Consider the following 27,932-nt stretch of genomic DNA (forward strand, 5'->3'; position numbering starts at 1 on the left):
AAAGATGAATACTGAACTTCAGATAATAAATTTGTTATCGAACAAAGGGGTTAGAATTATCCCCAAGAAGAAACTTGTACTTGTACAAGTACTTCGTACTGTACTACAACGCTTTGAACAATTATAATATTTGTAACTTATTAACTATAAAATTACTTCCTCATTTCCAAAGTATTATTCTGCCCTTTGCTTGATATTTAATGTGGTATCATTTGGTTTAGGACACACAATACTGTGTAACAATGAAATATCAGACTCTGTGGACTACTAGTTATCATTCAAAATAATCATAATCTCATGATGGTTTAATAAATTTTTACTTGCACTTATTTTATGTAAAATGCAATATAAAAATAAATGACCTGGTCATCTTCTCCAATAATTATCAACTTCAGCTTATCTGTCCTGGTGATTGTAAACGAAAAACATTTCTGACATACATTACTTTTGAGGGTGTTTTGTTTTAAAAAGTCTTGGAAATCAAGTTGATAATAATAAAAACTACAAAGTAAATAGCAATAATAATTTACTAATTTTTCTCCACTTTTCCACTCTTGAGTGAAGAGAGAACTCTAGGAAGGGCCAAGGTTCTTAGGTCCTAGGCATTATTCTTCTCATTGGTAAAATGGGGGTAATAAAACCCAATCTAATGAGGATTGAGATTACATTTGTCTTGCACAAAACGGCATAAAATCTAGTGCTCTGACACCATTTGAATGATCTTGGCCAAGTTACTTTACTTCTTTGAACTTTCATTTTACTCATTTGTAAAATGGGGCTAGTCTTTCTAGCTTATATAGGTGTGTTGTGAGGGTCAGATTTGAAAAAAATGGCATGTGAAATGTTTTTATAAAGTATTAGAAAATGTAGAACTAATTATTTCCAAAGCAAAATACAATTTTCTCTGCTACATAGTGCTGCAGATTCTTCAGTAAAATATTATATGGAAAAGGATTTAAAGTCTTTTCTCTATAGGATTCCCTTCTTACTGTGTCTGCTTTCCTAGGGAAATAAGATTTAATTCTATATTTGTACTTGTCTAGGTTATAGGAAAGTCATCAGTGGCAAAGGATAGCAATTGTCTCATGTTAGTTAACGCTAATCATTCAAGAATAACTGAACAGTTAATGAAATTTCTGCCTCTTCTAGTATATAAAAAATCTTCGTGAAACATAGTTTTCTATGTGCTATAAATGATGGTCACCTATAGAGATTTCTTCTCTAATAATAAACAACCAACTTGTATATAATTATAATTAAATGATTGTGAATGTCAACCAGTTGAAAACTATGAAACTATACTCTTAAAGTATAATCTTCCTTGAATCAGAGAAACATGTAAGCTAATATAAGAAACAAATAGTAAAAGGAAGAAAGAAAAATCACAAGATATTTCTAATTGTTGATCATTTTTTTCTTTATTAGTAATTCATTTATTTTCTTAACCAGTGATAAAGTTAAATTGCAGAAGGGAAAAATTTCATAAAGCTGAATATTTTGCTTATTAATTTTCCAGAATGTAGTTATGATGCATCTAACTCTGTAACAGTTGTCAACTGTCTCCTTTGAAAATTAATGATTTGCAACACAGATGGCTGCCCTCTTATTAGAGACCTAGAACTCAAAATGTTAAGGAATGGAACAAATTATGTTCTTTTATTATTTTTTTTTTTTATTCTTTTATTATTAAAGCTGGTCTTTTATTATTAAAGCTGGTCTCTAAAAAGGCACACATTTTAAACAGTGAGGACAGTATGAATATTCCAGGATTCTAGAAAGAGTCCCTCCAAAATAAAGTATATCAAAAAGTTGTCTTTAATTTGGTCTATATGTGGCTTAATGCTATTTATTGAATTTTCCATGTATGTAGGGCAAATGTCACATCCACAACACAAAACTAAATGTGATTGGAAAGATGTGACATTGTTGCAACATTGTTACATGCTGACACAAAACCTTACATCTAGTCCAAACCCTTTTTTCTCTGTTATTTTCATAATACTTGGATTTCATGGGAACCCTCGAAACAATACAGTAGTTCCCCACCCCCCCTCCCCCACTTATCCATGGGGGATATGTTCCAAGAATCCCAGTAGATGCCTAAAACCATGGATAGTATTAAACCCTGTGGATATAGTTTTCCTCTGCATCCATACATATGTTATAGTTTAATTTATAAATTAGGTACAATAATAGATTGACAATAACTAATAGTAAGATAGAATAATTGTAACAATATATTGCAATAAAGTTATGTGAATGTGGTCTTTATCTAATCTTTTTGTTCTGTACTCACCCTCCTTGTGATGATGTAAGATGATAAAATGCCTTCCATGATGAGATGAAATAAAGTGAACGACGTAAATACTATGACTTGATTAGGCTACTATTGACCTTCTGCTGATACATCAGGAGAATCATCTGCTTCCTGACCATGGGTAACTGAAACCATGGAAAGTAAAACTGTGGATAAGGGGGGACTATAGTATAATGAAATTCCCAAAAAAGTAAACTGTATCTCCTGTAGCTCAAGTCAAGGATTTCAAATGGTGAGAAAGCAATTTACCACAACATCCACAGGTTTCTGATCAATGTTATAGACAAATGGTGACTTTGGAGACCATCCACATAGGTTTAAATCCTGCTTCCACCAGATGATAGCTGTGTAACATAGGGTAAGTTGCTTAACTTCTCTGTCCCTCAGTTTTACCTGTCCCCACGTTAAATAATGACAGTAAAGCTACCTTATCTCCCAGGGTTTTGAGGATCAACGAGTTACTATTTGTACAGTACTTGGAATACAGTACACATAATATAAATGTTTGTTAAAGTAATTTAACGTAATTGGTAATAAATGGTTACTAAGAGTTTACTGAGGGCCCTCTTAGCACTCTGTTTTTGTCAGTAATGAAAAATATTTTTTTAAAAAAATCTGAAAAATTTCCTTGGCTTAAAGTCACCTGGTATCCATTAAACCTTACTGTGCCTGGTGCCTTGAGGACACCAAATACGTTTATGTGGTCTCGCCCTCAGGAACTTAAGTCTTTCTGCATTAAGTTTGGCACAAATGCTCGCAAAGTTAAAAGGAACGGTAACAAAAAATACTACAGTGCCACATACCTGTAAGTAAAGCTATGTGAAAAATCAAGTGCTCTATAATGTATATTAACAAAACGCAATTATCAATTGTGAACGCATTTATTCTGACATCAACACAGAAAGCTGCTCAATCCAATGTCTCGCATCAACAGACACTGTGCAGAAATGGTATTTTCCTTATCGCCACCTGGGAGACGTCTGATAAAACCTTGAGAATGACCCCACAAAATCATGGCGAATGAAAACCGCACTGGAAACATCACGGGGCTTGCGACTGATGCCTGAGAACCGGGAGGACAACGTGGTGGGCTCAGCGAATACCTTGAATCTTCGGAGTAAAGGGAACTTCCGAGCCACGGTCGACATTAGGGACCAGGTTGCTTCCGCGGCTGAGGCTGACCAGTCCGCACTCGCCAGAGGCAAGAACTAGGGGGTTCCCCTCGCTTGGGATCTCCTACACGCACGTGCGGTTGCCCGGGCCTGCGGGGAGAAGGCGACCTTCGAGCGAGCAGCCGCGGGATTGCGGGGCACAAAGAAAGCAACCCGAGCCCCCTTGCGGCCTCCCGAGGCCCCGCTCCAGGGCTGCGAGACGACGGGTTCCTCGAAGCTAACGGTTCCCACGCCGCCTCCCGTATCTCTGGGATGAGCATCCGACCCAATCCCGGGCCACAACACGCAGTTCAGCGGGCCGCAGAGTCGCCTCTCTGGGTTAGCCTGCACCGCCGCCCCCGAGTCAGGCCCCCTCACCCCACCGCCCTCGTCCAGGGCGACACGTCACTTCCGGCGCGCGCGCCCGCCCGCGGAGAAAGACCGCGGCCGGCGAGGGGGGCGAGCGAGGGGGGCGGGGCGGGGGAAAGGGGAGTGTCCGCCCGCTGCCGCCGCCGCAGCTACCGCTGTAGCCCCCGGGGCTGGGGAGTTCGCTGAAGCCCTGCCCTCCGAACCGGCCCAGGCTGCTCGTCCGGACTCGGGGCGCCGGCGCCAGGAGCACCCACCGCTTTGACCGGTGCAGAAGCGGGACTTGCCTGAGCCTGTGGAGCGGCGGGGACGGCCCCGGCCCCCCTCCTCTCCCTGACCCCTTCTTTCCATCGCCCCAGTCATGGGGAACGCAGCGACCGCCAAGAAAGGCAGCGAGGTGGAGAGCGGTGAGTCAAGGGCCGGGTCTGGATACCTACCGGGCGGGCCGGCGCGGGGCACCGATCGCCCCTCCGGGTCGGAGCCCCGAGGCCGCGGGCATGGTCCAGGCCTCGCAGCGGCCGCCGGGAGCTGCTCGAGGGGGCCCTGGGGACCAGCTGCCTTCCTCTTCCATCCCCCCCCCCCCCCCCCGCCCCAGCTCCGGCGTGAGGGCCCAGCACGGAGGGCCGGATGGAGAGATCGAGGGAGAAGAGTGGTCCCCGAAATTCCCTTTCTCTATAGAGCGAGGGGGACGCACTCGCTAGAACAACTCCCCAAATATGGTCCGGATAATAAGTCCATAGAACCATCCAAGCCCTTGCTTCCCCTGCCCACGACCACCTCTTTGGGAGCCACAGGTAGTGCTGTGGGCAGAGTTGGCTCTTTTCCCTCCATCACTTGGGGCCAGCCCAACCTATCACAAGGTAAGGGGCTACTAATCTGGCTTTCCGCAGGTAAGGTTAATTGTGAGCAAGCGGCTGTGTTTTAGAGACCCTTCCGTCTCTTCAGATTAGGAATGGAAGATACAACAAGACTAAAGTGCAACTTTCTCCTTGAAAAAAGCAAGGCAGGTTTGCCTTTTCTTGAGACATTCAAGACTCTCCTACGGTGTCTGTAAACTTAAAGGTCACTCACTTAAAGTGCTTACAGAATATGGTGAATTTCTTCTGAAAGCTGAAAGTGCAGGCACTCTACATTTTACACCAAATAATAAAAAGTCATGCAAATTGAATTTCTTTATAGTTAAACAAATAAATAAGTAGATAAATAAATAAAATCAGGATAGCTGTGAAAGAAAAACTGGTGTGTCTTTGTCCGGTTCCTCTCAGATTTTATAATTCAGAATGATCAGATAACAAATGGTATTTGTTTTATCACCAGGAGTAAATGACATCTCAGCACTTGAGGGAATGCCAGATCATTTATTTCCGTTTGTGTAAATAGTGTCTTTTAATGTTTCTATGTTTGTAACCTGTTTTAGGTTAATTTTGTAATTTGGCATGAAGGAAATAGCTTTTTTTTTTTTCTGTATCAACAAAGCAGAATCAATTTGAAAAGATTTAGTCGTTCGTTTTGTTTAATATGAATAATGAGATCAGATTATATGGTTTATGTTTCACCAGTAAGGTTTTAATTTTCAGGAGCCCCAGAAAAGTTTGAGATACTATCATACAAATTATCAATGACCATACTTTAGTATGTGATAGGGAAATTTTTAAAAGCCAATATAGAGGTAGAACTTTGTTATCTTTTCTTTTTCAACTGCAAAAATGTAGTAACTGTACAGAAAGTATAGGAATGTGAAAAGTGTAAAGAATTTTTTGTGTCTGATGAGTTATCATTTTGCCTTTTAAGGTAAAATGTACTAATTGTGTTACAAAAAAGTATGCTTGATAATTGAATCATATCAGTGATTTTCATTAGCAAATACTGGCCTGTACAATGTTCATGTTTTTACATTGTAAAAAGAATGATAGTGGACTCTTCTCTGATCTATTTCCATTATTAAGTTACCAAACTAATTCTCCCTTAGACAGTACTAATTTGAACCTCATAACTATGGGATAATCTCAGAATATTTACAGAAAACAGAATAAACTTTAAATATGTATTTAAATTATTCCTACAAATAAATTCTTTCCTGAGCTTTAACTATTAGTGACAGTCTATTTAGTAAGTATGTTAGCCAGCTTTTTATGCAAGTTTATTTATGGCAACTGAAGGTCATTATAGTAGTTTGAATAAATGTTGTAAAGTGATAAAAGAAAATAGCAAATGATGTCTCATAGGGACAATTATTGAAATGTCACGTGTTGATCACTTTGTAATTTCATTTGGAGCAATGTTATCAGATGTGTGTTGCTGCTGTTCTATAGTTAATAAAGTTTATTGATATCTCTTAAAACTTAATGAAAGAACAGCTTTTACCATTACAGACCTAACTTCTGTTTACTTTTATTTTTTTAATTTTTTTACGTTTATTTATTTATTTTGAGAGAGAGAGCGCGTGCATGTGCAAGTGGGGTAGGGGCAAAGAGCGAGAGTGAGAGAGAGAGAGAGAAAGAGAGAGAATCCTAGGCAGGTTCCACACAATGCAGAGCCTGATGTGGGGCTCTAACTCACTAACCATGAGATCATGACCTTAGCTGAAGTTGGAGGCTTAACCGATTGAGCCACCCAGGTGCCCCTCTTCTGTTTTTTTTTTTTTTTTTTTTTTTAATTTTTTTTTCAAACTTTATTTATTTTTGGGACAGAGAGAGACAGAGCATGAACGGGGGAGGGTCAGAGAGAGAGGGAGACACAGAATCGGAAACAGGCTCCAGGCTCTGAGCCATCAGCCCAGAGCCCGACGCGGGGCTCGAACTCACAGACTGCGAGATCGTGACCTGGCTGAAGTCGGACGCTTAACCGACTGCGCCACCCAGGCGCCCCTTATTTTTTAAAATTATTCTTGACAATATATACCTTTCAAAATTTGAATGTAGTTATTTAAACTTTAGCTGGTAGTAAGAGCATAAACTTTCAGAAATATAAGCGATCTTAGAGATCAGCCTGTATAATCATTCCATTTCAAAGTCAAAGAGCCTGACCTCTGAAGAAGCTGAAGGTGAGATCATATTATTACTGATATCAGAGTAAGGAATAGAATCTGGTGCTCTGATTCCATTCTGCATCACTAAATAATCAATTAATACATACATTTTGAAAATGTCTATCAAGTATATTAGTTCTGTTTGGAGACTCGGTAGGTAAAACCTCAAGAAATTTACAGTGTAGTGTGAGAAAGAAAATATACTTATTGAAGTTAACTGAAAAGTAAAATAGGATGACTGCTAACATTATGGAAAGTAAGATTAGAACTCTGAAAATGACCAACAGGAAAATGTTTGATTTGAAATGATGATTAAAACGTATAACGATTATTATTTGGGGTTTGATCAGGACCATGCCTCATAGAGATGATTCTGGAGTTTCATTATAAAAAGATTCCAGAGGAATGAAGCTTTGGCCATTTGGTGCTTCTGTTGTATTCTATTGAAATCTGTCTATTCCAGGAGGGCACCTGGGTGGCTCAGTCGGTTAAGCGTCCGACTTGGGCTCAGGTCTCACAGTTTGTGGGTTCCAGCCCCACGTCAGGCCCTGTGCTGACAGCTCAGAGCCTGGAGCCTGCTTCAGACTCTGTGTCTCCCTCTCTCTCTGCCCCTCCCCCACTGGCACTCTGTCTCTGTCTCTCAAAAATGAATAAACTTAAAAAAAAAAAAAAAAGGAAAGAAATCTCTCTACTCTTGGAATAAAACATTTTCCAGGGTAGCACTTGGAGATGCCATTCTCATTTCCACACTTTCTGGAGATAACATTAAGTTGGGTACCTGTTGTTCTGTTGCCATGAACTAAGAAATTGTATTAAGATATCTTGAAAACTTCTTGAAAGAACATCTTTTACCATTACATACCTAACTGTGTATTTAAAAAAAAAATACTCTCAAAAATACGTGTTTCAGAATTCGAATGTAGTTATTTAAACTTCTGCTAATACACAGAAGCATAAATTTTAGAAACATGAGTATATAATTTTCTGAGAAGTTTTAAACTCTTGTCATCCAAAATGGTTCTACTTATCCAGTCTCCCACTCTTACTTTACCCACAGTTGCCAACATAAAAAGCAGATGCCACTATTTTATCATGGGAAAGTTCTTTTCGTTTATTTCATTTTTTAAGACCCATTAGACCCCACAGGTTGCCTGTGGGGCTTTGTATTACACTCCCATGGCAAAGGTGTGAGACCAATGGGTGAAGTGTTGATAGAGACTTGGAGGCAGATTCTCCTGTGACTGCAAGTGGTAGAGCCACCTTGTAACCTAGTGTTTACATAATGATCTTTGAATGTTTTCCCAAGTATCTGTCTTAGGAACTTTAAGGTGAATAGAAATTAATCAAAGAAAGTCTCCAGTAGACTAGGTTCAACCAAAATGCAAGTTTCATAACAACTAGCATTTTTGGAGGGCTTACTATGAGCCTGGTTCTCTGTGTACTTTGCATGCATAATTTCACTTAATCTTTCCAAGCCTGTGAAGTAGTTTAGTTATTTTTCCATTTTATATATGAGGAAATAGAGGCTCAGAGAGACTAAATGACTTGCCTAAGGTTGTACAGCGAGGAAGACAAGGAGCAACATTTGAACCTAGGCAGCCTAACCCCAAACCCAAAATTAACCACTGTGTGAACAGCCTATGCGTATCCAATGGAAAAGCTAATTCTCAAACACACAGAATAGCTCAGACTTTATTTTGTTTCAGTTTATTGTCAGTTACAGGAAATTTTGGTTGTTTTCAGTAGTGACTTTATTTGTATATATTTAATTCTTAGAGTTATTGTTTCTGGTACTGTTCTCTAAATTCAGTTTCCTCATCTGTAAAATGAGGACAAAAGATTAAGTTACTTTGAAAATCTTTAGGCTTAATATGGTATAATTTCAAATTAAGCCATATAAATTGATTTATATACTTAAACCCTTCATTACTATTAATATTTGTATTTAATTATTTTTTCTCATTTGTGAATACATACTTTCTCTTCCTGACAAAAAGCCAATCAAAAACTTACTATTTGAACTTGTATCGCCATTTTGAAAAGTATTTAGAAATTTGCATTTTACCATGGTTTAGAGGAGCACCATCCAATCAGACTTTCTGCTGTGATGGACATGTTTCTGTGTTGTCTAATGTGGTAGCCACTAGCTGTATGTGGCTCTTGAGCACTTGAAATGTGACCAGGGCGACTGAGGAACTGAATTTTTAACTTACATGTGGCTATTAATGTTTGGTGTAGTGGACAGCACAAATTTAAAACAGAGCTGTCTTTACATGTAATAAAAATGCTAACCCATCTTTCCATCATCTTGGTAACTGGTAGATACTCAACAAGTGCATGTTGATAAACAGAATGCTGGACTGATCTTTTCTCATCCTAAGAAGTAACTTATTTCTAAAGCATTTCCCCTGAATAAGCCTTTATAAACTTAGTGAACATTACTGTAGCTTAGTGATTTGTGTGTCATGTATAAAGTTCACTACAAAGTTCATTTCCATATTGGGTTCTACTAGAATTAATTTGTTTTAGTTTTCAATACTGAATCTCAGTGAACATATTTTTATTGTAAGTTTTTGTAGATTTAAATGTTGATTAGGAGAAATTTAGTGAGCTCATATCATACTCATGTCTTTAAAGTTTTTAATTATCAGGTATTTTTAAGGGAAAACCAGTAGCAGGTATTTGTACCAATTTACTAGATTGGCAGAAGTATTTGGGAATAGTTTTCTTTGAGTTAAAAATTTTTGAAAAAGAAAACAAAAGGTCCCAACAAACAGCAACACTGTCTAAATAATAAATACATTGTTATCTGATCCAGGTACATGATTTTGTGATTCACTTTGTACAGATTATCTAATGTATAAAATTATCTCATGTTTAGAAACCATTTTTTCCATTCTCCTGGTCAGTGACCTCCACTTAGGATCTACACAGAATGTTGCTTTTCATTGCCAGCAACAGGATAATTAAAGACCTGAAAGCCAGCTTAGAAAAGTAAGCCACAGTTGAGTGGCAGAAGCAGTACATGAAAAGATCCTAGGTAAGCCATGATACTTATTAAAATTCTTCAGAGAGTCAGGAGTTGACCATAAATCATTTTGGTATTCCATTAAATTAATAAAATAAAACAATTAGTATAATTTACAAGATTGTCTGTATACCTAGGTGATAATAATGTTAGTACAGATATATGATCAGATTTTTTTAGGGGAATAAATCTTAAGTTTTGAATAAAGAAAAGTATGTTAAGTAGAAAAATGTGGAATTTATGGAAGTAAATATACCCTGGTCAGTACCAGATTATTTTGAGTATTTTAATTTTAAAACTTCCTTCAAGAGTATCCTATATAGTTCTTTTCTTTGTTGGTCCATTCATTCATTCCACATAGTTGAGTTCCTAATATGTGATGGACTCTATGCAAATCTATGGGAGTAAAGATTGGATATGACACTATACCTGCTCCATAGTGCCTACATTCCAGAAATTAGAGACATATTTGTCAACACATTGATGGGGTGAAAGCTGTTATAAGTACTTATGTAAAAACTCAGTGGGGAAACCAGTAGAAAATACGGTCGTTTCCACTGGTGTGGGGAGGGTGAGGTTCTAAAAGGGCTTCAAAGAGGAGGTGAGCTCTGAGTTGAGCATCGAAAATGATAAGTGTTCAACAGGAGGAAGTGTGCTCTGAGTAGAAGGAACACAAAGTGAACAAAGATGCAGAGGAATGAAACAAAATGGGATATACAGGAAAAGGAAAGTAAGTTGTCCATTGTGACTAACTGAGAGGATAGAATTGGTTGTAGGAAAGAGGGGAAACTATATAATGAAAGATGAGACTGAAGAAATGGACAGAGCCATGTAATGGAAATTCCGATTTTGAATTTTATCCCATAGATATTAGGGAGCTGTGGTGGACTTCAGAATAAGGGAGAGACATGATCAGATTTGGGTTTTACCAAGATTACTTTGGTTGGTAGTGTGAAGATGAGTCACTTTATGGAACGAGTGGAATAAAGGCAGGACGATCAATTAGAAGACTCTTGCATGCAAGTGAGGGACTTTGAGGGTCTGAATCAAGGCGATAGAGGTAGGGATGCAGGAAAAGATCTGAAATTTGAGAAGTTTGGAAAATGAAAATGAGCAAACTGTACTTGGGGAATGAAGAAGAAGAGGAATTGGAAATAATGCCCAAGTTTTTCGCTTGTTTGGATGGGTTGTGATGCCAGTAATAGAGTCAGGAAGTGAATAAAAGGCCAGGAGCAGATTTGGGGAGTATTGAATTCAGGGGCATATTGAATTCAGGGTGCCTATGGCATTTCTAAGAAAAGTGATATCTGATTGGTTGTTCTGTATGTGGATTGTCTAATTTAATTCTCCCAGTCGTGGTGGGGAAATGACCTTGGATGGTTAGAGGATCTGTTCCACATAACATCCTCATTTTGCTCCCTTAAAAAAAACAGCTGTTTAGAAATTATAGAATTAAAACACCTGAGGGATGCCTGGGGTGGCTCAGTTGGTTGGGCATCTGACTCGATTTCAGCTCAGGTCATGATCTCAGAGTCATGGGATCAAGCCCCACTTTGTAGGGCTTCATGCTGGGTGTAGAGCCTGTTTGAGGTTCTCTCTCAAAATGAATAAACATTAAAAAAAAAAAAGAACTAAAACATCTAACATAATTCCTAGAAATTCAGAACTACAGCTACTAAAAGTGTAGCTTTTTTGTTTTGAAAAGAGTAAAACCTAAAGCACTGATGAAAACAGTGTAACTTTAAAAGAAACAAAATAACAAAATCAGAAAAAATATTACTTTGACAGTTAAAGTGTACATCCTGTAAGCTATTGAGTTTGGTAGAACCATGTAGAATAGTGGAAAGAACATGTAAAATACAGTAGCACCATATATTTTACTAAGTAAATACCAGTTTTGTTCCCCTGGAGTGCTTTCAAATAAATATTATAACATTGAGATATAACTTAATGGTAAGGACATGAACTTAGAATAAGAAAAATCTAGATTGTTTTCTAATACTTTCTGTTACTTCACTTTGAACAAGTGTTTGTTTTAATGTCTCCAACCTATACTGTAAAATTGAGAAGAGAGGATTTGATAATGAGGCTGTGGTCTTTTCCAGTTTTATAATCTAATGATTCCAATATATTTATTAAAGAATGTACATTTAGAAGTACCAACACTTGGGAATAAATTATAGAATGTTCTCAGAAAATTATGTGGAGAAAATTATGTGGGTGGAGAAGTGGTAAATGAGCCTCAATGTGAGCACATATAAGGTACTGTATTTAGGGAAATTTTTTACCTGTACCTTCAAGAATAATAACCTATGAATTTTGACCTAGGAAACATTAATGAGTCACTGTATTGATTGTTGAAGATATTCTCATGTTCTACTACAGGTAAAGGGATCATTTAAATGTTAGTCATCAGAGGAGTGGAAATAAAACACAGAGCATTCTACTATTAATGTAAAACCCTTAGCATACTATGTGTAGTTATGATGTTTTGTGTGTAGTCGAACCAGGGGAAGTTAAGATCAGAGGCAGCTAATAGGTGTAAGAAAATAGAAGGTTTATTGTATGAGAATAAACTAAAAAAACACAAAACAAACTCTTCAAACTAAAAAGGTTATGGCTACATGATTAAAATGTATAAATCAGGTAGCATTGACAGAAAAGCTAGGATTTTTCACTTAAATTTGAATTACAAGAACTCATGAAATATTCCTCAAAACTTAAAAAAGCTAGATGTAGAGCAAATAAAATACAGCAAAACCTTGAGAAACTAGGCTTAGAGAATAAGTCTTTTTAACTGCTTTTTAATCATTTAGGTTTAAAGGTAAAAAAACATCTGTGCTTATAAATTCAGCTAGTATTTTTAGCAACTTAAAAATTGCTAGAAAATTTTAATGCTTTTTTACTCTTTTTATAGGTCTTATAACTCCTTCTGCTTTTTATAACTTCTAAAAGAGTCATTGATATTAACAGATAAACCTTTTTCTTACTAATACTGAGGTTTATTACTATAATGCAAATAATAAATTGTTTTCCCTGATAAGGAGATATAGCTTGAATTACTTAAATTGATATGGATGTATAGCTTAAGTTTTTACTTTAATATTATAATTCATCCATTTATTGGAGCAACTGGGTGGCTCAGTCAGTTAAGATCTGACTCTTCATTTCAGCTCAGGTCATGATCTCACACTTTGTGGGTTTGAGCCCGACGTCGGGCTCTGTCTGTGCTGACAGTGCAGAGCCTGCTTGGGATTCTCTCTCCTCTCTCTCTCCCCCTCTGCTACTTACTCTCTCTCTCTCTCAAAATAAATAAATAAACTTAAAAAAATTCACTGACAATTCACAATGATAAATGATGCACCAGCACATGTGACCTTAAAGCTGCCTTAGAAAATCAGTGTAGGGGCGCCTGGGTGGCACAGTCGGTTAAGCGTCCGACTTCAGCCAGGTCATGATCTCGTGGTCGGTGGGTTCGAGCCCGGTGTCAGGCTCTGGGCTGATGGCTCAGAGCCTGGAGCCTGTTTCCGATTCTGTGTCTCCCTCTCTCTCTGCCCCTCCCCCGTTCATGCTCTGTCTCTCTCTGTCCCAAAAATAAATAAAAGTTGAAAAAAAAAATTTAAAAAAAAAAGAAAATCCAGTGTAGATGTTGTATCTTATCTGACTTGCTATTACAAGGTGAAAAGTCCCAGGTTTTATGGCCATGATTTAAGGTTATATTCCCTATTGCCCACTATTCATATAAAGTTAACTTTTCAATGACTTCTGAATTTTTTTTCTTGTAAAATAACTGTTGAATCTAAACCTTTAAGTCCTTGGCAAATCTGAATTCTCTGTCTGGACTTTGTCTTCAAAAAATTAAAGATACGCTCTTGAGATGTCACTTTAGAGTCCTACTTAGTAAAAGGGGGTGCCTGGGTGGCTCAGTAGGTTAAGTATCCAACTCGTGGTTTTGGCTCAGGTCATGATCTCATAGGTTTGTGAGTTCAACCCCCACGTCGGGCTCTGGGCTGACAGTGCGGAGCCTGCTTGAGATTCTCTCTCTCTCTCTCTCTCTCTCTCTCTCTCTCTCTTTCTTTTTCTCTTTCTCTCTTTCTCTCCCTCCCCCTCTCCTTGCCCCTCCCCCACTTGCTGTCTCTGTCTCTCTCAAAATAAATAAATTAAAAAAAAAAAAGAGTCCTACTTAGTAAAATGAGTATTCAATTTCTATATTACTTATTCTTTAAATATTTCTTTTGTTTAATGTTTATTTATTTTGAGAGAGAGAAAGTCAGAGTGCAAACAGGGGAGGAGCAGAGAGGGAGACACAGGATCTGAAGCAGGCTCCAGGCTCTGAGATGTCAGCAGAGTCTGACACAGGGCTCGAACCCATGAACTGCGAGATCATGACCTGAGCCAAAGTCAGAGGCTTACCCAATTGAGTCACCCAGGTGCCCCTCTATATTACTTATTCTTAAGTAGATGACCATACGGCATCATCCAACTATTGTGCGTAAGCCACAAACTTTAAAGAGAATATGTTTGTACAGGTATAACTTAGCTTTTTTTGTAGGTGCTAATTCTGCTGATAATTTAGCCCCTCTAATCCAAGGAGAAGAGCTTCCTATCTGAGTAGGAGCCATGAAAGATTAAATTGGGGAAGAATATGAATCCCTCTTTAGGCTGTAGTCTTGAAGTTACTAAGTAAGTCATAGTTCATCTGATAGAATGACAGAGACAGAAAGGTCATTTATTTGTCATTCATTCAATCCTTTAGTTATTCTCAATCAGTATTTACTGAGTGCCTACTGTGTATCAGATTCTGTGCTAGTCCATAAATGCAAATATGTGAGTAAACATAAGACTTGGTTCCTGTTTTAAGCTGGGAGACAGATACGTACAGATATTTATGAAAAAATGTAGGGTGATACACAGGTGCCCAAGATTTGATACTAGGGTGAAAATACAAGGTAGGAGTGTATATAGGATTAAGTGTTGAATTCCTGAGATCATCTTGGGAGATAGACTATAACCAACTTAAATAGAAACTGGCTTTGAGTCCATTTTGGAGATGTTTACATCTGTGATTATAACACTTATAGTAGCATTGATTTCTCCATTGTTTCTCCCACTGTAATCTCTAAGGGCAGAGACGGTATCTATCTTGTTTAGTGTTTTAATCCCTAAAATTTGGCATAGTTCCTAGCCCATAGTGGAAACTGAAATCATCGATAGTTAAATGGATACAAAATTTGAGCTTCTTGTAGAAGTGTTTACTCCCCATCTCTCCCCTTAGTTGACAGGTACTTTCTCTTCAGTGTATTGACTGTTTGGGCCTGTTAGTTGATTTTCTTGAGAAGAGGGTACCTCTTTCCTTCTTTTCTCAGCATATAGTAGTTTGACATATATCAAAATTATATCACTTTTAACTGGTATGGAGAGATTGGTCTCAGACTTCAGGTAGGAAGACATTGGATTAGGAAAAACTATCATGCTCCCAACTTCTTGAAAATCCCTGCTCATTTGAGGCCTACTATAGTCTGAATGTTTGTGTTTCCTCAGAATTCATATGTTGAAATCCTAACCCCCATGGTGATAATATTAGAAAGTGCGGCCTTTTGGAGAGTGCTCCCTTGCCCCCTCTGCTAACTGAGGTTGCCATAAGGAGATGGCTGTCATTGAAGAAGTGGGCTCTCACCAGATACTGAATTTGCTGGCACCATAATCTTGAACTTTCAGTCTGTAGAACTGTGAGAAATAAATTTCTTTTGCTAATAAGCCACCCAGTCTATGGTATTTTGTTATAGCAGCCCGGACAGGACCAAGACAAGGCCTAAACTAGTCAGCTGTACTACTATGTTCCCATCCTTGTAGCTTTCATTTACCAATCTCTTACTTACTTTTCTTCACTCATCAAAAACATTGGCACGGGGCTCACAATCTTTCTCTGTACTCTAAGCCCTGCATTTATCCTAGGTGGCTTCAAATTCTATGTGGATGACCCATTCATTACCATTGCATCTCAGTTCCTTGACCACATTATCTTCTATCCCCTTCTGTTCACTTCATTTCAAATAGCCAGTCTCACCAAGAATCTTGTCATATTTATTAATTGGTCAATAATCACCAATGTACACATGCCATTTTCTGATCACAATGTCCCCTAATTTTCTTTGCTCTTTAAATATTCTCACTATTATTCTTCATCAGAATCTTTCGTCCATTTGTCCATCATGTCTCACTTCATTTTCCTTTTTAACCAGTTTCGATTACATGGTCCCTGAAATCCATTGCACTTTTGTCTTTTTAGCACATCTTTCTGACAAAAATCTAACTGATAAACTCAACTGTCTGTTTTCTTAGTGCTTTCAGCTAAGAGCTAAGCAATACTAGAGAAAGCCACATAGAAGGGCACTATAAATGTAGCCTCAGATAGGCTGTCAACACGATTTGACAATTCTACCATATTTCTCTGATCAACACTGTCTCCCATTCTTTATAATTTTTATTTTATTCACTTCACACTTCTGAAGTCCCCGTTATCTCATTTCTAAGAGATGATCTTGCCTCATATCTCACAAAGAAAATGAAATGTATCAGATGAGAGAACCCCTTCAACTTCTTTCTATAAAACACGCACACCTCCTGTATTTTAACTTAATCTATCTTGTTATTCTGTTCTAATAGAAGAATTGCCTATTCTTTTTATCTATTGTTATATCACACATCCTTCCTTCATTTAGTGGCTTAAAGCAATGACAGCATTTATTTTGCTTAGGAAAGTACAGTTTGGGCAGAGCTCTACAAGGACACCTCATCTCTGCTCTATTTGACAGCAGCTAGCTCAGCTCAAAGGCCAGGGGCTAGAATCACCAAAAGTCTTGCTCATTCATGTGTTCTTGTTTTGCTGGTTGTAGGTAGTTGGAACATTAGCTTGGATTTTCAGCTGAAACATCACATGGCTTCTACATGTGGTTTGGGCTTTCTTATAACATGGTAGCTAAGTTCTAAGGGAGAGAGAGAGAGCCATGTGGAAGCTGTATCACGTTTTATGAGTTAACCTCTAAAGTAAATATCATTTCTGCTGCCTTCTATTTATTAGAAGTCACTTAGATGTGTCTATATTTAAAGGAAGGTGAATTAAATTCCACCCTTTGATGGGAGGAATGTAAATAAATTTTTGACCTGTTTTAAAAGCCACCACATGATACATCTTTACAAGGCCAATCCCTCCACCATTACTTTGGATCTCAACCCTTCTACTTTCCCAGGGACCTATGTATGCTATTGCATATTCTTCTCTTTCATATTCAGCTTGCTGTCTTTTCTTTTTTTTTTTTAATTTTTAAAAATTTGTTCTTGAGAGAGAGAGAGAGAGAGAGCGCCTGACGTGGGCCTCGAACCCACAAACTGTGAGATCATGACCTGAGCTGAAATCAAGAGTTGGATGCTTAACTGACTGAGCCACCCAGGCACCCCATCTTTTCATTTACTTTTAAATGTATACTCCTTTTTCTTTACCTTTCTGTTTTGCTTATTGACTCTGCATTCTCCCCCTTCCCTTTTTCATCTCTTACCTAGTAAAGTGAACTGGCCTAAAGTAATGTGGCCACTTCAAGTTGCCTTTGGTGGCCAGGCAGGTAATGTCAGTGTGTATTAGATAAAACCTGAGAACAGGATTTTTAAAAAATGAGCTTTTTTCTCTTGCTATATTATAGATATTGACAATTATGGTGCACAGAACATAACATGTTTAGGGGCACCCATGTGGCTCAGTCAGTTACGTATCTGACTTCAGCTCAGGTCATGATCTCATGGTTCATGGGTTCAAGCCCCTCATCGGGCTCTGTGCTGACAGCTCAAGAGCCTGGAGCCTGCTTCAGATTCTCTCTCCCTCTTTCTCTTTTCCTCCCCGACTCACCCTGTCTCTCTCTCTCTCTCTCAAAAAATGAATAAACATTAAAATTTTTTTTGAAAAAAAGAACATAACATATTTAATGCAGTTCAGCTTTTAGAATACAACTTTTTTGAAAGGTGCAGTTTACCTATAAGTACTTCAGTAACAACATAAAAACATAAAAATGTTAAAATGAGAGAGGGGCAAGTGCCTGGAAGTGTATATATGCAAAGAGATTACTATAATGCTAGGCCTTGGAATGTATGCTTTTTAAGGAGGAAAAAGAGGTTATTTAGGTGTGAAATACAGTGAAAAGGACTGGAGATCTTATTAAGGTCTGAAGATTGTTGGAGTTTAGATATCGGAGTGAGCTAAAATGATAGATGGTTGTCAGAGAGAGGATAGAATGAAATGAATCTAGGGTATAATCTTTGAAGTAAGTATCTAAGGTAGAGTAGGGTGGGAATGTACATATTGAGTGAATATAGATATTAAATATAAAAGTTTGGAGTATATACATATTCTAAGAGCGTATGTATTAAATGAACTACAAGTATGCCAGTTTTATCTGTCGTGTTAAATATAAGAAATATATGGACAATATCTGTTTAAAAATTCTATTAAAAATTTAGCAAAGTACTTAAAATTTTGATTTTAACAGTGTAATTTTTAGATGAAAGGACAATATATCAAATGGGTTTTCATGGCATGAGTTTTCAATTTATGGTATATAGCCAAGACAAAGTAGTATCATGTTGGTTTATATATTCTGTATACACAAACTTCAGTTTAAATGTTTCTGTTCTTGAATTTAAAAATGTTCATTTTCAACTACTTGCGTAAATAGGAATGTATTTTTATTATCTGTGGAATAAAATATCTGTGTATTTTATTATCTGAGGAATGTATTTTTATTATCTTTATTAACAGCAAATATAAATTTATCTAATTGAGAAAGGAATGGAGTTACATGGTCCCCCCCCCCTTTTTTTTTTTTTAAATAAATTAACTGACTATCCTATGAGAATTTAGAAGCTAGCTACTTTGGTGATTCGAAGTTACTTAGCTGGACACTTAGTATTATTAACCTGGTGTCTGGATCACACCTGAGATCCAGAAAGTAATAAAAGTGTTCTCAGAGAAGCAATAGCAGGTATTACAGCATATTTATATCAGCTCAACAGATATTATAGCATATTTATATCAGCTCACATAGCTAATTTCAAAATCTTTCCTAATCTGCAAAATGAACACAGTACTGAGTTGTGAGATTTAGAAATCACATATGATGTGTTTCTCTTGGCACCTGGAAGATGGTCAGTAAACAGTAGCTATAGTTTTTGGGGAAAATCCTTAACCACTGTCTGTATAGACTGGGCATAAGCAAGTTGTCTGAATTACCAGTCAATGAACAATTAGAAACTGCAAATTAATTTAGTAGAGTAATGTTATATTCATTTATAAGTATAAGTAGCTGATTTATATTCATAATTTCAGGATCGTCAAAAATAAAAAGATAAAAATTCAGAGGGAGTTTTTAGAGTTATCTATCAAAACTTTAAAAATTACATGAAGCAGCTTAAGTCATTTATTTCTCACAATAACCCTATGTAGTAGATACTATTGTTATCATTTTTTCTAGTAAGAAAACCAAGGTTAGAAATGTTAAACACACAGCTCAATGGCAGAGCTGAATGTGACACAAACTTAGCTGATCTAATTCAAGGCCTTCATAATCACTGTGTTACACTACTCCCTAACATAATGATGATATTTTCTTTCAAAAATTGGGGATTTGAGACTGTCCTAGAATCTGAAGGGCCCCTAGAAGCTCTACCTATCACCTTTTTAGAATATCACTTAACTTCTCCTATGTGCTAGACACTGTTGTCAGCGCTGCATGTATAATAACTCATTTAATCTTCACAGCCCTTTGAGATAGGAACTATGGTTGCTCTTATTTTATACAAGAGGAAATTTAGGCACAGAAAAGTTAGGTAACTTGTCCAAAGTCATGACTCTAGAGTCTGTTTCTAACCACTGTATCATATTGGCTACTTTTCTAAAAATTTGTTAATTTTTTTCTGCATTTACGTCTCTATTTCATAATAATCTTTCCAGTGATAGGAAACTCATTACTCTGTAAGGCAATATATCAGTCAGAGCTCTATCAGAGAAACAGAATCAGCAGGATATATATTAAGAGATATATTACAAGCAGTTGACTTACTGATTGTGGGGGCTGGCTAAACAAGTCCAAAGGGCAAGTCTAAAATCCATAGAGCAGGCATTTAGGAAAGACAAGCAGGAACTCTTGGCCAGGCTGAAGCTGCAGTCCAGGGGCTGAATTTCTTCAGGGAAGCTTTAGTTTGGCTATTAAGGCCTTTCAACTGATTGAATCCGACCCACCCAGATTATCTAGGATAATCCCTTTTACTTGAAGTAAACTGATTATAGACTTTAATAACATTTAAAAGATACCTCTACAGCAACACCTAGGTTAGTGTTTGAATAATAAATTAAAGACTGTCCTAGCCAAGCTGGCACAAAGTGATCATCACTGGCACCTTTTTTTTTTTTTTTTTTTAAACGCTGGAGTGGGGGCGCCTGGGTGGCGCAGTCGGTTAAGCGTCCGACTTCAGCCAGGTCACGATCTTGCGGTTCGTGAGTTCGAGCCCCGCGTCAGGCTCTGGGCTAATGGCTCGGAGCCTGGAGCCTGTTTCCGATTCTGTGTCTCCCTCTCTCTCTGCCCCTCCCCCGTTCATGCTCTGTCTCTCTCTGTCCCAAAAAAATAAATAAAAAATGTTGAAAAATAAATAAATAAATAAATAAATAAATAAATAAATAAATAAATAAAACGCTGGAGTGGGTTTGAGGTGGTCAGTGGCTTTCATTTTCCCAAGCTACAAATGGAACTTCTGTTTGCTTTTCAACCTTCATGTATTTTTTGATCACTCCTGCCACTTCCTCAACTTCACCCCACCCAGTTGCCACACCCAAAAAGATTTTAGGTGTTTTGCAATAGAATACATCTACATAAAGCATATTACCTTTGAAACAAAAATTTAAAAATAAACAAGAGCCTCAAAATAAAAGGTAGAACTGTGATTGAACCGGAAAACCTATGCCGAAGCTAGTTACTGTATTTGAGCATAAAATTAGCACTTTCTACATGGCAGGAGAGGTAGTTATACAGTATAGAACCTCTTTTCCAAATTCACAGTTCTTTTATTTTTTTTGTTTATTTTGAGAGAGAGAGAGAGAGAGAGAGAGCGTGAGCAGGGGAAGGGCAGAAAGAGAGAGGGAGAGAGAGAGAATGCCAGTCAGGCTCCAGGTTGGCAGTGCAGAGCTGGATGAGGGGGTCAGTCTCACGAATCAGGAGATCATGACATGAGCAGAAATCAAGAGTCAGAAGCTTAACTGACTGAGCCACCTAGTCACCCCCAAATTCATGAAATTCTAATAGGAATTTAGCATCAAATTCTAACAGGAAGTTAATATTCTAAATACAAGGCGATTTGGCCTACATAATTAACAAGATAATTATTTAATAAAAGATAATTCTCTAGATTTCTAGATGCAAGGAGGGTTTCAGAGAGATGCTTACAAGTTATTATTATTTCTATTATTATTATGGTAATTCTTTTTTATATCTTGACCATCTTGTCCTCTTTAGATAAATAATATTTAAAATGCTATAAGGTCCTTTACTGAGACATAAAGATTTAAAGTGATGCCTCATAGACCTTTAAGTGGACTTAAAAGGCTTACCTTAAGTGTGTATCTCATAGACCCTCTCACTTAAGAGTCAGGATTTGGAGAAATGAGGACATTGTCCTATAGCAGCCTAACATGAGGCACTAGGTAGAGAATGGCCTCTCAGAAAGAAATGTGAATGCAGCATTTGTCTATTGAAGTTGATTATAATTTGATAATAAATCCACAGCTTTTATTATTATTCTCAAAATATAGTTGACTTATAATGTTCTATTAGTTAGAGGTGTACAAAATAGTGATTCAGTATTTATATGCATTACAGCATATTACAGTGATCACCATGATAAATCTAGCTACCATCTGTCATCATACAAAGTTGTTACCAATTATTATCTATATTCCTGCTGCTGCTGTACATTGTATCTATCCCCTGTCATATTTATTGTAAAGCTAAAAGTTTATACCTTTTAATCTCCGTCCCCTACTTGCTCATCCCTGCACTCATCTCCCCTCTAGCAACCACAGATTGTCTGTATCTATGAGTCCATTTCTGATTGGGTTTTTGTTGTTCTTAATTTATTTTATTTTTAGTTTTCACATATAAGTGAAATCATATGGTATTTGTCTTTCTCTATCTGACTTATTTCACTTAACATAATACCTTCTAGACCCATCCAAGTTGTTACAGTATCAAGATCCATTCTTTTTTATGGCTGAGTTCCATTATATTTACTAATTGTGTTGAGATATGTTCCCCTTATACCTACTATATTGAGTTTTTATCATAATGATTATTGGATTTTATCAAATGCTATCTTGCATCTATTCAGATGATCATATGAGTTTTATGTTTAACTTTGTGTGTAGTTTATTGTGTTCGTGGGTATTGAACCATCCTTGCGTGGGTGTTGATTCGTGCGTATTGAACCATCGTTGCATCCCTGGAATAAATCTCACTTAATTATAGTGATGATCCTTTTAATGTATTGTTGAATTTGGCTTGCTAATATTTTGGGATTTTTGCATCCATGTTCCTCAGGGATATTGGCCTGTAATTTTTTTGTGTGTGTGGTGTCTTTCCTCTTCAGTTTTTTGCAATAGTTTGAGAAGGATAAGTATTAAGTCTTCTTTAGATGTTTGGTAGAATTCACTTTGAAGCCATCTGGTCCTGGACTTTTGTTTACTGGGAATTTTTTGATTACCAGTTCAAATTCATTACTAGTAATCAATCTGTTCAGATTTTCTAATTCTTCGTGATTCAGTTCTAGTTTCTAATTATGGCCTTTTCTTTTTCATTTAATGAAGTCCATTAACATTTCTTGTAAGGCCACTTTGGTGTTGATGAACTCCTTTAGTTTTTGGTTGGGAATCTCCTTATCTCTCCTTCAATTCTGAGTGATAATCTTGCTGGGTAGAGTAATCTTGGTTATAAAGTTTTCCCTTTCAGCACTTTAAATATATCATGCCACTCCCTTCTGGGCTGTAAAGGTTTCTGCTGAAAAATCAACGGATAACCTTATGGAGGTTCCCTTGTATGTAACTATTTCATCTCTTCCAGCTTTTAAGAGTCTCTCTTCAACTGTTGACATTTTGATTATAATGTGTCTTGTTGTGGATCTCTTTAGGTTCATCTTATCTGGAGCTCTCTTTGCCTACTGGATTTGGATGTTTGTCTCCTTTGCCAGGTTAGGGAAGTTTTCAGCCAATATTCCTTCAAATAGGTTTTTTGTTTTCTTCCTCTCCTCCTGGCACCCCTATAATGTGAATGTAGTATGCATTATGTTATCTCAGCGTTTCCTTCAACTATTCTCATTTTTCAAATTCTTTTTTCTTATTGTTTGATTGGTTGATTTCCACTGCCCTATCTTCCAGATTGCTGATCCATTCATCTGTATTACCTAATCTGCTCTTGATTCTCTCGAGTGTATTGTTCATTTCAATTGTTGTATTCTTCAGCTTTGATTGGTTCTTTTTTAGATTTTCTATCTCTTTATTGAAGTTCTCACTGTGTTCATTCTTTTTCTGAGTTTGGTGAGTATGTTCATGACTATGACTATTCCTTGAACTCTCTAGTATATTAGTTATCTCCATGTCATTTCATTCTGTTTCTAAGGTTTTATTTTGTTCTTTAACTTGGAACATATATCTCTGTCTTCTCATTTTGCCTAACTCTATTAGTTTCTATGTATTAAGTCGATCAGTTATGTCTCCCAATGTTGAAGGAGTGGCTTTATGCAGAAGATGTCTTGTGGGGTACAGTAGTACAGACACTCCTGGTCACCCTAGCCAGGTGCCCCAGAAGTTACCTGTGTGGGCTTTGTGTACCTTCCTGTTGTAGCTGGGTTATGATTGGTGCACTCATGGTATGCAAGACTTTCCCCCAACACAGCTGTCTGCAAGGTTTAGCCATGACTGCTTCAGGCCGCTAGGGAGCAGGTCTGGCCCCCTGCCCATCTGGCTGAGAGGCCTCGCTGTAACTGTTGCAGGTATACTGGTGTGTGGGGTTGGTTCCTAGTGAGGCTGGCTGCAAGGCCTCGCCGCCATATCTGTAGATGCCCTGGTGGTTGGGGCATTTCCCTGGCATGGTTCACATTGAGATTGGATTATGACTATCATAGGTGTTCTAGAGTGCTGGACTGGCCCCCTGGGGCAAGGATGCTTAGGAGAAGCTTTGGTGCTGGCCCAGAGCACCCACCAGGAGGGTGATTGAATGGGGTGATTGTGCAGGGGAATGTGGGGATGGGGCAAGCCGTGCTAGTACACTAGATGGAGAGTATCAGAAATGATACCTGCCAGCACTGGCAGGGAAGGGAAGTGCCAAAAGAAAAAAAATCAATGGTGCTTCCCTGACACATGCCCTAAAATTAGTCAATAAATCTCCTTCACGTGTTACCCAGGTGCTTTTTAAACAGCTGCCTCTGCCCTGGGACTGGGAGTGGGTGAGATTGTGCACATGCCCTTTAAGAGCAGAGTCTTGATTTCCTGTTATTCGCCAGCTCTCCTGGACATAAGCCTAGTAGATTTTCAAAGCCAGGAGTTGTGGGGGCTTGTCTTACTGGTGCAAGTCCCGTAGGCTTTGGAGTCCAGTGAAGGGCTGGTACCCCTCATTCCTCAGGGAGGGCCTCTATAGCTGGGATATCCCTCTTGATCGTAGGTCCTTGTACTGAGGGTATGGGTCCTGACAACCCTTTCTTTCCACCCTTCCTTTCCCTCTCAGTGTGGCTTTTTCTTTATATCCTTAGTTGTGTATGATCAGGTCTGCTAGTCTTCAGTTCATTCTTAGAGATATTTGTTCTATATGTAGTTACAGATTTTGGTGTGTCCATGGGAGGAGGCGAGCTCATCCCACTCTGCCATTGTGATCCCACCCCCTAACCCACAGAGTATTAACAGAAATTGTATCTCATTGATTAAAAGGGGCAGAGAGAGTTCATAATGAAAAGAAGCCTCTGACCTCTCAACCTCCTGTGAAAAGGATGCAGGCTCAGAAGCTGTTCAGCTCTAAACACGCCATTTCTTATGGAAAATGAAGGATGACTCAGAGGATGCAGCCAAGAAGCCAGAGAGTAGAGCTAAGAGACATGGAGAACCACTGCCAGGACTAATTAAAGAACTGGTGACATGTACCCCACTGGATTTCAGAATGGCTATTGACCAATGACTGTTACGTGCCTCTAGTTTACTCCCTTTTTGAATGGGAGTGCCCATTGCAATTTTCCTATTCTTTCCTCACCACTGTATATTAGGTGTGTGTTGGACAGTTAACTTGTATCTTTAGTCCACATGTCTTCAGATTAGAAGAAGTGTACCTGAGAAGCTGCAACCAAGAAACTGGATCTGAGGAGCCTCATCTACAGCTGCGCCTGATTTAGATTAGGCCCTGGACTTTGAGCTGACATTGCAATGTAATGAGACTTTTGGGGCCTTGGGAGGGGTTGGATATATTTTGAAAATGAAGGAGTGTAAATAATATATGGCCAGAGGGCAGACCGTGACAGTAAAGATGGGTGCAAATTTTTCACCACCCTTCCCATCTGAATCTGGGCTGGGCTGGGCTTGTGTTTGTTTGACCAATAAAATATGGTGGATGTGATACTGGCTCAATTCTAGTCTTAGGCCTTTGAGAGGACTGGCAGCCTCTGCTGTCATACAAGCCAGATGCTATGTAAGAAGTCTGGCTATTCTGAGACCAGCATGCTGTTAGAAGCCCAACTAGCCACTTGGAGAGAGAAAGAGAGGATAAAAGGTGAGTGAGAGTGTGAAAGATTAGCCATGGGGAGTAGTCCCTAGGCACTAGACAAGTGAATGAAGCTTTCTTAGACCTTTCAGTGAGCCCATCCTTCAACTGAAATCAGATGAGTGACTGACTCAACCAACAGTGAGAAGTGAGATGACAGATGTTAGACCTCTCAGCTGGGCTATTCCAGCCATCCTTCAGCTGTTCGAGCGACCAGCTCACACACCAGACCTTGTAGAACAGAGATGAGCATTTCTACTGTACCTTATCCAACTTTTTGAATCACAGAATTGTGAGCAAAATACGGTTATTGTTTTAATACTCAACTTTGGTGTTTGTTACATAGCATTAGACAACTGAAACACAAATGAAGGAACTGAAATACAGAAAAATTCTATCACTTGCCCAGCTTCACAGAGACAGTAATAACCGTTGCCTTCAATCACAGTTTCAACTGCCTATGTCCTTCTTCTTTCCAGAGGACACTCTGGGGCCCTTTTTTTCCATCATTAACAAACCTGTGTACACCTAGAGATTTTTTATATAATGCCAGTTCATTCCTAGCACTTTTCATCTAATAGTTGGACAGTTATGGTTAGCATATCTCTTGACTTAATTCTATAGTAATGATAGAATCTGAGGTATGGTTCAGGACTAATCCTTAGTTTAAAAACATCTCAGGTGGGATCTCCTCTGAGCATTTCATAAAAGAAATCCCTCACACAAAAGCATGTAGTTATTAGCAAAGTGCAACTGACTAAACATTTCTTAAAGGAAATTCAGGATAGTTGATACAATTTGCCAAAAGGTAAACAACTTAATTCTCATGAGACATTAAAGTTTTTCTCAAATGTCCTTCCGATTGCAGTATTGATTAGAGGTCTTCTCTTTTGACCATTCTCTAGAACAAAATTCCATCCTGGTCACTTTCCTCCCTTCCGGATATTTTCATTTGGAACATCCAATTCCTTCTCACCTCCTTATTTGCAGAGAAACTTGTCTCTTTCACAGAAACTCCAGTCTAACACGTGCGTTTTTGTTTGTTTTCTTAGAGTGAACTTATCAAATTATTTTTCTCAACAAAGGAATTTTCATCACTATTAAGATGAAAAGTTCCACTCAGCGTTACTTATATATAAGAAAAAGAGAAGACATGTCTCAACCAGAATCCCTCTAGTCACAGATGAACACTGTTACTACTTTTTGTTCAATATATTTTTTTGATAAATATATGGATGAAGTTTAAGAAAAAATGAGATAATAATAATAATAATAATAATAATAATAATATAGTGCTTATTATGTACCAGGCACTATTATAAATGCCTTAATCTGATTTATTTTATTTAATCCATCTCACAACCCTATGAGGTCTGTAGTTTTATTAACCTCATTTGCAGGTGAAGAAACTGAAGCAGTTAGGTAATTTGCCCAAGATCACATACCTGAGGTCCAGGTAGTCTTTACCTTAGAGCCTGCACTTTTAACTATTATTCTAACCTGCCATCCATATTAAACATACTGACTTATACTTTGTTTTTGTTTTTTATGTCATGAATTTTTCCATGCAGTCAGATATTATTTTGTAGGGAATTGTTTGTTTTTACCTTCACTATGTTATGTTTAGTAAATAATAACATATATAGAACTAATTTTGGGGGGGTTATTTTTTTTACTTTTGAGAAAGAGAGCACATTGCATGTCAGCAGGTTAGGGGCAGAGGGAGAGAGAGAATCTTAAGAAGGCACTATGCTCAGAGCAGAGCCCAATACAGGGCTCAATCCCACAACCCTGGGATCATGAGCTGAAATCAAGAGTTGGACACTCAACCGACTAAGCCAGTCAGGTGCTCCAAACTAATTTTTTAACTCTCCACTTCTATAGTAACCATCTTTCTACTTTTAATAGCATTAATTAGTTTTGCCTATTGTAGAAATGTAATCACACATCATGTACTCTTGGAAATTGTCCTTTCTCTTTGCAGTGTAATATTCCTTTTTTTTTTATGTTATAGTTTTTCTATTCTGTTGGAATGTGAATGTTTCCATTTCAGGACTATTATAAATGGTGCTGCAATAAACATTCCTAGTACATATATATTGGTGAACATATGTATGCATTTCTATAGAGTATATAGCTAGTGTGGACATTTAGCTTTAATAGATATGGTCAAACAGTTTGTTTGTTTATTTATTTATTTATTTAAATTCAA

General features: G+C 37.8%; 1 protein-coding gene across 1 annotated transcript in view; it reads left to right on the forward strand.

The window, feature by feature from the left end:
• The first annotated feature begins 3,950 nt into the window (after positions 1 to 3,950).
• Positions 3,951 to 27,932, forward strand: part of PRKACB (protein kinase cAMP-activated catalytic subunit beta) — a 127,579-nt gene continuing 103,597 nt past the window's right edge. The window contains exon 1 of the mRNA XM_086717410.1: positions 3,951 to 4,241. Within this exon, the coding sequence (XP_086573536.1) occupies positions 4,196 to 4,241 (46 nt within the window). The 5' untranslated portion in view covers positions 3,951 to 4,195. The remainder of the gene's footprint in view (positions 4,242 to 27,932) is intronic.

This window comes from Puma concolor, chromosome C1, assembly GCF_028749965.1.
Source record: "Puma concolor isolate L17-30 chromosome C1, mPumCon1.1.hap2, whole genome shotgun sequence".
Classification (NCBI taxonomy): Eukaryota; Metazoa; Chordata; class Mammalia; order Carnivora; family Felidae; genus Puma; species Puma concolor.